The 13,520-nt window shown below is 48.5% G+C and overlaps 1 protein-coding gene across 1 annotated transcript in view; it reads right to left on the reverse strand.

Annotated features, from left to right (window-relative positions):
• The window catches only part of LOC309551583 (squalene synthase-like), a 36,378-nt gene extending 34,285 nt beyond the window's left edge, over positions 1 to 2,093 (reverse strand). The window contains exon 1 of the mRNA XM_082252222.1: positions 1,907 to 2,093. Within this exon, the coding sequence (XP_082108348.1) occupies positions 1,907 to 2,005 (99 nt within the window). The 5' untranslated portion in view covers positions 2,006 to 2,093. The remainder of the gene's footprint in view (positions 1 to 1,906) is intronic.
• Positions 2,094 to 13,520: the final 11,427 nt, after the last annotated feature.

Consider the following 13,520-nt stretch of genomic DNA (forward strand, 5'->3'; position numbering starts at 1 on the left):
ACGGCTAATCGTTCGGCCGACGATCTGTACGTGTGTACGAGGCTTAACACTACCAACTGTCTGCCTGTCTCGACCCAAAACAAGCCCCTCCCCCCACTTCCATATCACCCTCCCAACTCTACACACTGACCAATCACCAGGGATCAACATTGTAATCAGAGGAGGAGCTTAGCTAAGGGCATTGAAACCAAACGGGACATGTTTACAGGATAGCACAGGACAGATCAGAGGGGGATATACATGACAGGTATACAGGATAGCACAGGACAGATCAGAGGGGGAATACACATGGCAGGTATACAGGATAGCACAGGACAGATCAGAGGGGGAATACACATAACAGGTATACAGGATAGCACAGGACAGATCAGAGGAGATATACATGGCAGGTATACAGGATAGCACAGGACAGATCAGAGGAGATATACATGGCAGGTATACAGGATAGCACAGAACAGATCAGAGGAGATATACATGGCAGGTATACAGGATAGCACAGGACACATCAGAGGGGGATATACATGGCAGGTATACAGGATAGCACAGGACAGATCAGAGGAGATATACATGACAGGTATACAGGATAGCACAGGACAGATCAGAGGAGATATACATGGCAGGTATACAGGATAGCACAGGACAGATCAGAGGGGGAATACACATGGCAGGTATACAGGATAGCACAGGACAGATCAGAGGGGGAATACACATGGCAGGTATACAGGATAGCACAGGACAGATCAGAGGGGGAATACACATGGCAGGTATACAGGATAGCACAGGACAGATCAGAGGGGGAATACACATAACAGGTATACAGGATAGCACAGGACAGATCAGAGGAGATATATATGACAGGTATACAGGAAAGCACAGGACAGATCAGAGGAGATATACATGACAGGTATACAGGATAGCACAGGACAGATCAGAGGGGGGAATACACATGGCAGGTATACAGGATAGCACAGGACAGATCAGAGGGGGGAATACACATGTCAGGTATACAGGATAGCACAGGACAGATCAGAGGAGGGAATACACATGTCAGGTATACAGGATAGCACAGGACAGATCAGAGGAGATATACATAGCAGGTATACAGGATAGCACAGGACAGATCAGAGGGGGATATACATGACAGGTATACAGGATAGCACAGGACAGATCAGAGGAGATATACATGGCAGGTATACAGGATAGCACAGGACAGATCAGAGGAGATACACATGACAGGTATACAGGATAGCACAGGACAGATCAGAGGAGATATACATGACAGGTATACAGGATAGCACAGGACAGATCAGAGGGGGGAATACACATGGCAGGTATACAGGATAGCACAGGACAGATCAGAGGGGGGAATACACATGTCAGGTATACAGGAGAGCACAGGACAGATCAGAGGAGATATACATGGCAGGTATACAGGATAGCACAGGACAGATCAGAGGGGGATATACATGACAGGTATACAGGATAGCACAGGACAGATCAGAGGAGATATACATGGCAGGTATACAGGATAGCACAGGACAGATCAGAGGAGATATACATGACAGGTATACAGGATAGCACAGGACAGATCAGAGGAGATATACATGACAGGTATACAGGATAGCACAGGACAGATCAGAGGAGATATACATGACAGGTATACAGGATAGCACAGGACAGATCAGAGGAGATACACATGACAGGTATACAGGATAGCACAGGACAGATCAGAGGAGATACACATGACAGGTATACAGGATAGCACAGGACAGATCAGAGGAGATATACATGACAGGTATACAGGATAGCACAGGACAGATCAGAGGAGATATACATGACAGGTATACAGGATAGCACAGGACAGATCAGAGGAGATATACATGACAGGTATTCAGGATTCACACACCTGCTCCATCTTGGGCATCACCGCCTGGCAGCCGCCCATCTTGAACCTGATTAGGTTGTAGATCTCCTCCGGGTGGCTGAGCGACCTCAGGAAATCCATGGTCGGGGGTGATGAGCTCTGCTCGGTCACAGCATCCACACACGTCCCGGTATACTCGCCAGCTGCCGGTCTCTAGCCCCGCCCCAGCTGCCAGCGCTAGCCAATGGCTTCTTAGCTCCATAGTGGACTGACGGCTGCTATAGGACAGGCGTTCGTCGGACCAGCAGCTGCCAACCAATAAGCGCCGACCTGTTGCTGGGGTGACGCCTCGCGCAAAGCAGGGATTGGCGCAGAGGAAGCGATGACGCCTGTAGGAAAATTAGATGGGCCGTGCCGAAGTCTTTTACCATGGAAACAGGCTCAGGGGGCGTTCCCTGTGATATCATATGACGTAGAGGGAATGATGGGCCCTGTAGTCCCACCACGAGCTCGTGTACAGCAAACGCTGTTGCATAGCAACCAGGTTCCTTTATACAAAACTGCTAATGCGGTTGCTATAGGAACAGCGTAGTGCTGACGAAATAGCAGCAGCGAGTGTGCAAGTGATTATACTATGGAAATAAGGAGTAGCCATTGTTCTTTCTGGAAATGCTGATTGCCTGGCTGTCATCCAGAGCTGGAACTATTCTACAGATCAAGGAACTGATAGTGTCAGTGTATGAACACTTGAGGATCAGCATGGCAGCCAGGCAACTGGTATTTTCAGGAAGAACATGGCTGTCTCTGGATCGGTTTCCCTTAAAGGGGACCTTTACCTGGAATTCACAAATAAAGGAAAAGCGCCCTTTGTAGAAAGACATCATGAACTGAACCTGAGTGAGGTGTCAAACTCCAGCTGTTGCAGAACTACATGTCCCATGAGGCATTGGAAGGCTGACAGTTACAAGCATGACTCCCACAGGCAAAGGCATGATGGGACTTGTAGTTCCACAACAGCTGGCGGGCCGCCAGTTGGACACCCCTCTAGGCGCTTCCTTCTTTCAATTTCTTTTTTTTATATATTATTTCTTTTTTTTTTTTCTCCTTTCTCAGGATTGCAGACATCCCACCTGCAAAAACTCATTTCAGGGAGGTGGCACTCCGTGCCCCCCCCCCCTCCCCAATTTAACACAACCAGAGGAGGATGAAATGAAATCAGTATACAGAGGGTTACTTCTTCTGGGATATAATAAAGGAACACTCTAACCACCATCACCACAATGATTTGAAGTGGTGATGGTGGGAGGAGTCAGAAACACTGTGCATGCTGAGATAGTTACAGTTATGTGCGGGGGGGGGGGGGGGGGGATAGTTGCACCCCTAGCACATGTGACTTAGGCTGACAGAAAATGTCATGTCCTTATTTATACATGTATGAACAAGGACATGACATATTATTATGACAAAACACAACTGGGTATTAAAAACATATTGCAACAATTTACACACGCTAATGCACATACCTTTTCTACTTATTTTGCAGATTATGCTGGGCTCTGTGGTGCTGGGCTCTGTGGTGCTGTGCTCTGTGGTGCCGGTCTCTGTGGTATGCTCGGCTCTGTGGTGCCGGTCTCTGTGGTGGCGGTCTCTGTGGTGCTGGGCTCTGTGGTGACGGTCTCTGTGGTATGCTCGGCTCTGTGGTGCCGGTCTCTGTGGTGCCGGTCTCTGTGGTGCTGGGCTCTGTGGTGACGGTCTCTGTGGTATGCTCGGCTCTGTGGTGCCGGTCTCTGTGGTGCCGGTCTCTGTGGTGCTGGGCTCTGTGGTGCTGGGCTCTGTGATATGTGATATGCTCGGCTCTGTGGTGCCGGTCTCTGCGGTGCTGGGCTCTGTGGTGCCTGTCTCTGCGGTGCTGGGCTCTGTGATATGCTCGGCTCTGTGGTGCCGGTCTCTGTGGTGCCGGTCTCTGTGGTGCTGGGCTCTGTGATATGTGATATGCTCGGCTCTGTGGTGCCGGTCTCTGCGGTGCTGGGCTCTGTGGTGCCTGTCTCTGCGGTGCTGGGCTCTGTGATATGCTCGGCTCTGTGGTGACGGTCTCTGTGGTATGCCGGATTCTGTGGTGCTGTGCTCTGTGGTATGCTGGGCTCTGTGGTATGCTGGGCTCTGTGGTATGCTGGGCTCTGTGGTGCTGTGCTCTGTGGTGCTGTGCTCTGTGGTATGCTGTGCTCTGTGGTGCTGTGCTCTGTGGTGCCGGTCTCTGTGGTGCCGGTCTCTGTGGTGCCGGTCTCTGTGGTGCTGGGCTCTGTGGTGCCGGTCTCTGTGGTGCCGGTCTCTGTGGTGCCGGTCTCTGTGGTGCCGGTCTCTGTGATATGCTCGGCTCTGTGGTGCCGGTCTCTGTGGTGCCGGTCTCTGTGGTATGCTGGGCTCTGTGGTGCCGGTCTCTGTGGTGCCGGTCTCTGTGGTGCCGGTCTCTGTGGTATGCTCGACTGTGTGGTGCCGGTCTCTGTGGTGCCGGTCTCTGTGGTGCTGGGCTCTGTGGTGCCGGTCTCTGTGGTATTCTCGGCTCTGTGGTGCCGGTCTCTGCGGTGCTGGGCTCTGTGATATGTGATATGCTGGGCTCTGTGGTGCCGGGCTCTGTGATATGCTCGGCTCTGTGGTGACGGTCTCTGTGGTATGCCGGATTCTGTGGTGCTGTGCTCTGTGGTGCTGTGCTCTGTGGTGCCGGTCTCTGTGGTATGCCGGTCTCTGTGGTATGCTGGGCTCTGTGGTGCCGGTCTCTGTGGTATGCTGGGCTCTGTGGATATCCCAGCAGGGCTGAGGGCAGCAGTGTCAAAGTTCAGCTGTCAAGACTGTGAGAATGGAGCCGCTGTTTCCTCCGTAGTACCGACTCACAGGCGGAGTAATATCAAGTGCACTTTGCCTGTGAGAGGAGGAGTCATACAGAGGAAGCACACGGCTGCAGTAGAGAGCAGAGTCGCACGCTTCTTCAGTATGACTCCTCCTCCCACAGGCGGAGTGCACTTGATATCACTCCGCCTGTGAGCCGGTACTACGTGGGAAACAGCAGCTCTGTTCTCAGTAATGACATCTGAGCTGGCCTTTGACACTTCCGTCCTCAGCCCTGCCGGTGTAACGTGAGAATTACCTACCCTGTGAGAAAAACCTACCCTCGTCACTTCCAGCCAGGAACAGATGAGCAGCGCAGCACTGCGCATGCTCAGAGCTCCGGATACCTGATGGAAGAACTGAGAAGCTGACTAGTGCGCATGCGCACTAGTATGGAAATATGTCGGTGTACCGTAAACAAAACCTACCCGCGCGGCGGTTGCATAAAACAGCTGTGCGGCAATACGAGTCATCTCCGCTCCTGTCCCGGTCACTTCCCTGCTCTCGGCAAGTAAATATAAAAGCGGCTCTCGGCTCCGTGATGTATGTTTTCATACACCCGCCGCCGCTTTTATATTTACTATCCGATAGCAGGGAAGTGACCGGGACAGGAGCGGAGATGACTCGTATTGCAGCACAGTTATTTTAATGTAACCGCCGCATTACATACAGTGCCGTGCACCGGAAGTGACGAGGGGTAGGTTTTTCTCACGGGTAGGTAATTCTCACGGAACACCGGGATATCGCCCTGCGCCCGCGGGTGTCCGTGAGTGCAGGGCGAAATGCGGGAGACTTGAGATGTCTGCAGCTGTGTCCAATCACAGCTAATAACATGTAAACAAGGAAATGCCAGTTATCAGCATTCCTCTCCTCCCACTGACAACATGTGAGGAGAGGAAAGCAGATCAGCGGCTTTTCCTCAGTGGGGACATCTACACAGATATTCAGTGCCCTGATTAACAGTGCCCAGCAGTGCCTATCAGTGCTGGATATCAGTGCCTCCTCATCAGTGCTGGATATCAGTGTCATCTCATGAGTGCTGGATATCAGTGCCTCTGAGTCCTCATCAGTGCTGGATATCAGTGTCATCTCATCAGTGCTGGATATCAGTGCCATCTCATCAGTGCTGGATATCAGTGCCTCGGAGTCCTCATCAGTGCTGGATATCAGTGTCATCTCATCAGTGCTGGATATCAGTGCCTCTGAGTCCTCATCAGTGCTGGATATCAGTGCTGGATATTAATGTCATCTCATCGGTGCTGGATATCAGTGCCTCTGAGTCCTCATCAGTGCTGGATATCAGTGTCATCTCATGAGTGCTGGATATCAGTGCCTCCGAGTCCTCATCAGTGCTGGATATCAGTGTCATCTCATCAGTGCTGGATATCAGTGCCTCTGAGTCCTCATCAGTGCTGGATATCAGTGTCATCTCATCAGTGCTGGATATCAGTGCCATCTCATCAGTGCTGGATATCAGTGCCTCTGAGTCCTCATCAGTGCTGGATATCAGTGCTGGATATTAGTGTCATCTCATCGGTGCTGGATATCAGTGCTATCTCATCAGTGCTGGATATCAGTGTCATCTCATGAGTGCTGGATATCAGTGCCTCCGAGTCCTCATCAGTGCTGGATATCAGTGCCTCTGAGTCCTCATCAGTGCTGGATATCAGTGTCATCTCATGAGTGCTGGATATCAGTGCCTCCGAGTCCTCATCAGTGCTGGATATCAGTGTAATCTCATCAGTGCTGGATATCAGTGCCATCTCATCAGTGCTGGATATCAGTGCCTCCGAGTCCTCATCAGTTCAGTGCTGGATATTAGTGTCATCTCATCGGTGCTGGATATCAGTGCTATCTAATCAGTGCTGGATATCAGTGTCATCTCATGAGTGCTGGATATCAGTGCCTCCGAGTCCTCATCAGTGCTGGATATCAGTGCCTCTGAGTCCTCATCAGTGCTGGATATCAGTGTCATCACATGAGTGCTGGATATCAGTGCCTCCGAGTCCTCATCAGTGCTGGATATCAGTGCCATCTCATCAGTGCCCATCATTGCTGCTTCATCAGCACACATCAGTGGAGAAAAATTACTTATTTACAACATTTTATAACAGAAAATAAGAAAAACTTTTTTTTTTTTAGTTTAGGTAGGTGCTAGTGAGAGTATAGTTTTTGGCTCTGTCTGCCTATCAGAGGGGAAGCAGGGAAATCTATATTGCTTTCTGCCTACCAGAGAGCAGGGTCTGTTTGTTAGGTCTGCTCAATGTGTGGTTCATTATGTCTAGATAGTGTTTCACCCTGGTCCAATAGGGAAGCATGTTGGACAGTGGGAGGAAACCTGACCAATGAGTACACAGGTCTTGATACAGTCCCAGTGATTGGTAAAGACTGGCTGTCTCAGTGCATTATGAGATACTGTTTAAAAGCCAGGAGCCCGTGTGCTGTGGGGCCTTTGGCTGGTGAGCAGAGTCCCAGAGGGAGGGTGGCAGCTGCCTCCTCCTCTGTAGCAGTGGCATGCGTTCACAGGCAGTCGGCCTGAGGACCAGAACCCGGAGGTCCAGGAGAACTGACTGTAGGGGTAGAGACACTGGAGACCCTCGAAAACCAGTATCGTGAGTACAGGGGATCGTGTCTAGGGGCCTGACCTGAGGGGGGCCACCCCGGTGTAGGATAGTCAGAGGACGGGTGTCAGTCTATGGTGTGAAAGGTGATACTAGGCAGGTATCCCGAAGATAATTTACCCAACTAAGTCGTCTGTACAGAGAATTAACCTAAATTCATCTAGTGGCAAGGTGAATCTGCAACCGGGCTGCAGCTTCAGACAAAAGTCCTCATTTATTGGGAATAGTTCAATTTGGAGTATCGTTTTCACAGAACAAAAAGGCCAAAAATGTTGGAAAAAAAAAAAAAAACATTGCAACACCACTGTTGGCAGCCGACTCCCAAAAGGTCTACTTTGACTTTGTCCACGGAGGGCGCCCGGGATTATGTCAAACTAAGGCCCTTTTCACACTTGTGCACCTTGTCCTGCAATTTGGGACTGCAAAGTCGCATGACAAGTCGTACTCCATGATTTCCAATGAGTACTACTCATATATGTGCGACTTTAAAGTTGCAATGACTTCAAAGTAGTCCCTGCACTACATTGGTCCGACTTTGATGCGTTTTGCGGTCCATAGACATAGCTTCAAGCCCAGGCAAAATCGGGTTAAAAAAAATAAAGTCACAGTAAAATTGCGTGACTTTTAGGTCACACAAGTGTGAAACGGGCCTAAAACCGGAGATCTTGCTGCGTCTGGGGGTCACCATCGCAGTGAGAGCGCAGGGAGTACACAGCTGGTGTTTCAAGGGAGATGGACCCTCCCGTTCCCAAATGTATGACCTAGTCAACCGGTTGCCGACCGCCGCAAGTACATATACTGCGGCGGTCAGCCCCGGCCAGGCAAAGTGACGTACTGGCACGTCACTTGCCTGTCACTAGTTTGTGAGCCAATAGCGGGCGAGCGCACCCCTGCCCCCTCGGAAGTCCGTGCGTCACTCGGCGTTTGTCGTGGAGAGGGAGAAAGGCAGGCGGCTAATGTAAACAGGCCGCCTGTCATTCTCCCCTGTGTAGGAATAGTGATCATACGGTTCTACTATGTAGGACCGTTGATCACTGTTCCTACACCAGTAGCCATGTCCAATCACAGCTAGAAACACGCCCCTAGGGACACACTTAACCCCCCCTTCCCTGCCAGTGTCATTTTGCAGTAACAGTGCATATGTATAGCACTGATTACTGTAGTAATGTCACTGGTAACCCCAAAAGTGTCAAAATGTCAGTCAAGGGTCCGATCTATCCGCTGCAATGTCGCAGTACCACACAAAAAAAATAAAAATAAAATAAATTGCAGATCGCCGCCATTACGCATTAAAAAAAACCCACCAAAAATGACAAAAATCTTTCCCTTTGTTAGTAAACGCGATAACTTTTGCGCAAACCAATCAAAATACGCTTTTTGCGATTTTTTTTTTTTTACCAAACATATGTAGCATAAAACAAATTGTCCTAAAATGTTAAAAAAAATTTTGATTTTTACATTTTTTTTTTGGGGAATTTCATATAAAAATAATGTGAAAAATATTGTTATTTTTGCAAAATTGACGCCATTTTTTTGTTTATAGCGCATGATCAAAAAAAAAAATCGCACAAGTGATCAAATACCACCAAAAGAAAGCTCTGTTTGTGGGAAAAAAAGGACGTCAAATTTATTTAGGTACAGCGTCGCACGACCGCGCAATTGTCCGTTAAAGTTACGCAGTGCCGAATCGCAAAAAAACCCCTGGTCAGAAGGGGGTAAAATCTTCCGGGGGTTAAGTGGTTAAACGGCGGCTGCAGCCTGAGATACTCACAGGGCCCCAAATAGTGGAGAGAGTTGTGATGGACTGGTTCCTGAGAGCTCTACCTCCTGAGTTGCAGAGGTAGGTGAGGGAATCGAATCCAAATTCGAACGATGTTCTAGTGAAACACTACTTTGCGGCAGAGGACTTGGTTGCTGGGTCTGCAGTTTCAAGATCCCTCAAGCCCACATCAACACTATTCTGTATCCTATCTAGATGATGTGATTATTTGGAGCACAGATTGGGAAAGTCGCCTACCCAAAATCCAGGCGGTCGTAAATCCCATTAGAAATGCCAGCTTAACCGCAAACCCAGAGAAGTGTGCCATTAAGGTTAGAAGAGGCCCGGTTTCTGGGATACACCATTGGGCGGGGCCCATTAAGGTAGAAGCCATTAAAAACTGGCTTGCTCCTGCCACCAAGAAACAAGTGAGAACCTTGCTAGGCATGGTTGGGTACTATTGGAGGGTCATCCCAAACATTGCCACAATGGCAGCACTCTTAACTGACCTCACCAAGGCCAAAAGCTCCTCTGTAGTGATTAGGTAGAATCCTGAGTCTGAAGCAGCTTTCTGCTTCAAGTCTGGAGGAGTCCCTGTGTAAAAAGCCTGTATTGGTGGCCCCAGACTTCAGCAAAGAGTTTGTGGTCCAGACCTATGCCTCGAGCATAGGTGTGGGGGCTGTCTTGTCACAAGTGGTAGGCAGAGAAGAACCCCCAGTGGTCTAGTTAAGTCGGAAGCTGACTCCGGCAGAGGGAAATTATAGGATTGTGGTGTGAGAGTGTTTGGCCATTAAGTGGGCCTAGGAGGCTCTATGACAGTGAACCTTGGCACCGTAGATGTTTTGGAACTACATTTCCCATGATGGTCGACTGCACTGCAGAGTGCATGAGCACCATGGAAAATGTTACATAACATCTGGGGTGCCAAGGTTCGCCCTCACTGCTCTATGGTAATACTTGCTGGGATGCCACTTCTGGCTCATAACAGACCATGCTCCCTAAAAATGAATGGCCCAGGCTAAGGATCGTAATTCAGGGGGTACCCGTCGGTTCCTGGCCCTCCAAGATTTTTAGTTCAAGTGGAGCACAGGGCTGCTTGTAACCAGAAAAATGCAGATGGCCTTTCTAGAACCCCCTGTTTAATAGCTGGTGTTCGAACCCATGGGTTCCAACAGAGTGGGGGGGGGGGGGGGTACGCGATATACAGCCCCGGTCAGTTATTGATGGTGTGTATCTGCCACATAGAATCTTGAAGTTCTTAAGGTAAATGGGTGGCAGTGAGAGGTTTTTAGGCAGCAAGGGGTTCAGCGTCGGCCACACCTTGCTCCCCACCTGGGGTATAATGGGTCTTCCCTGGGTTATTTAGGTGGTTGGCATTGAGAGAGGAGAAGCAGGCGGTCAGGGAACATGCCTGCAGGACTGGAGCAGACCCAGTGAGGTCTATCAATTAACCAGGGGGCCTATATTTGTTTTGATGGACTTTTGCTTTGGAATAGTGTTTTCTACCCCTGTGTGGGAATCCTTTTCTGTATATCCTGACCAAGGAAGCCCTTACCCTCATACACGACTGGATTACATCTCTGAGCACTCTCCACTTGAAGCTGACCACCCACAACATTAATGCATGTACCCATGTATACAGCATGTATACCTGCATACAGCCTATGATTTCTAAGGACAACTATGCGCAGCACCCGTGGCTCCCGGGTGAAGAAATACACCAGATTTTTATGCTGCAGAAATAGGAAGAGATAACCTGGCCGCCAAACACCTTACCCAGCAGGCAGGACGAAACACGTTGGGGGACGTGGCCCGGATGAATACAGCTGAGGCCGCTTTTATCTGCTAACCACTCTGGCTGGGCAAGTTGTGCAGCCGTACTATCCCTTTCTATGTCTGCAGTGTGCTTTGGGTCTGGACAGAACTCTCCTCAGCCTGCACCCTCACTAGTCAGCGGCATCCAACTCATCAGACCTTGTCAGCCTGAGGAGTGACCCCCTAAACATTTATCCTGGGTCACAGCCAGATTTTTATGCCATACAGCCCTATAAAAAAGGATAATTTACAATTATCTTAAACAGTTCTGTTCACATCTCTCTACTGCAGTGCTGCGAGTATTTGAGAAAAGCTTTTTTATTGTATTTATGTGTATTTTTCTTTATTACAGTGTTGTTCTATGTCACAGGCTGTGGGAGAGAGGCATTTTTTGGGGCACAGTAGATTTAGGCACTAAACAAACGATAAGACCTCTATCTCATAGGTTAATAAAGAAAAATTAGAAAATGACGGATAACATTTTTAATGAGCACAAATTTTTATTTCACAGAGTGAAAGTGAAAGTGGTCATAATTTTTAAACTGAAAAAAAAAAAAAAAAACCTATAAAGACCACTCCAGGCTTGAGACAAATTAAAGCAATGGTGCCAAATAAAGGGGTAAAGGGGGCCTTAGGTGTAGCCCTTGACATCACGAAAGAGCTACACATAAAAAGCATTGAATGTGAACCTACAGAAAGCATAGAAAAATAGTAAAGGTAGTCAAAGAATACAGTAATCAGACAGCACAGCTGTGCTGTGAGACATGGTCCGATACCACAGATGTGCTATGAGATATGGTCAGAGACTACAGTAGCAATTCCAAAACAATATGGTGATACCACCTTTCTCCTGCGCTTAGAATCCAAGCTCCCCGACCACACTTCCCACGGGACTCACATATGGCGTCTCAGATGGCTAGAGTCTTGCTGCCCTAAAAGGACTGGGGTAGTCCAACAGTACTACAGAAAAAGAAACAAAAAAAAAAAAAAAGAGTGCACCGATCTAAAGCATTATCCTCAAAGATATGGCTTTATTAGTACAACATAAAAAATGGCTACTCACAAACAAAGGTAGGAAATAATCATGTCAAGCTCAATCGCTCCAGTGTCAGGAATAGTCCATAGTCCTGTTAAGATGATGGCTGACGCGTTTCGAGGCTTAGCCTCTTCCTCAGGTGGCTCTGAGGAAGAGGCTAAGCCTCGAAACGCATCAATCATCTTAACAGGACTATGGACTAATACATGGACTATTCCTGACACTGGAGCGATTGAGCTTGACATGATTATTTCCTACCTTTGTTTGAGAGTAGCCATTTTTTATGTTGTACTAATAAAGCCATATTATTGAGGATAATGCGCTAGGTCGGTGTGCCCTTTTTTTTTTTTGTTTCTTTTTGCCTGTACTACAGGAGCAATCCAAGAGATGGTCAGAGATTACATGAGTATTAAAAGATGGTCTGATACTACAGTTGTGCTATTAGACATGGTCAGAGACTACAGCAGTGCTACAAAAGATGGTCAGAGCCTGAAGGAAGAGTGCTACAGGGGTTGTTAGGGGGGAATGTGCAACGCTTCAGGAGACAGTCATGGACAATACATGAGAAGGCTACGGATCACGGCTATTACAGTCCCTTTACAAATTAACACTGACCAGTAAGAACCCAGGTAACAAAGCCAAAAGACAATTGTCGCCAGGAGCCCTGAGGGCCACACGATAGGCACCAAAGAGATGAGGATCAGGCATCAGAAAATTAAAGTATAAATTTTATCTCCGACCCATAGGTGATTTACTTCAGGGCAGGCTGCACCGCATCTCCAGACTTGACCAGTTTCTGGCATGTAGGACAACATCAGGTCCTCCTCTACAGCCCATATTTTTGGCCAGTGGCCTCTCTGACTACTTGATGGCCATTTTCACATTGCCCCTCCTTATAGATGTGTGAAGGAAATAAACCAAACTATTTAACTAGTAGAACTCAGGCTAATGAATACTTTTTCTTCACTCGTCTGAGTAAGAACCTAGGTAGCAAAAACACTAACATTTACATTGTCAAAACACTGACTAAACATTATCTACAGGGGCCCTGAGGGTTGCACAATAAGTGCCAATGGGTTGCAGGCTGGGCACCAATGAATTAGCAAGGCAGCCCACAGAGGATTTGATTTTCTTACCTTCCACCAAGGGTGGAAGTAAAGAAAATGTATTCCTCAATCAACCCATCCAGTGTTGAGATGGGGGAATGCCTCTTACAGTGCTATTGTGTTCTGCCAGCAAGGGGCACAGGGACCCTTTCCAGGTGGCAGAACACCATTTTTACTGCTAGCAGCTATAGCCACTGGCAGTAATCGCATGCAACAAATCCCGACAGACTGGCTGAACCCAAGTTGATGGATCCACTTGTGTACAATAAGCCTGCCCATACATTGATCAAATTTCGTCCAGTCCCTGCCAAATTTGGATCCATGTATGGCCAGCTTCAGTTTAATCTCCGACCCATGAGTGATTTACAAGGCAGGCTGCACAGCATCTCCAGACTTGAGCCGTTTATGGCATGTAGGACAACACCAGGTCTGCCTC

This window comes from Pelophylax lessonae (assembly GCF_965119305.1).
Source record: "Pelophylax lessonae genome assembly, chromosome: 3".
Lineage (NCBI taxonomy): Eukaryota > Metazoa > Chordata > Amphibia > Anura > Ranidae > Pelophylax > Pelophylax lessonae.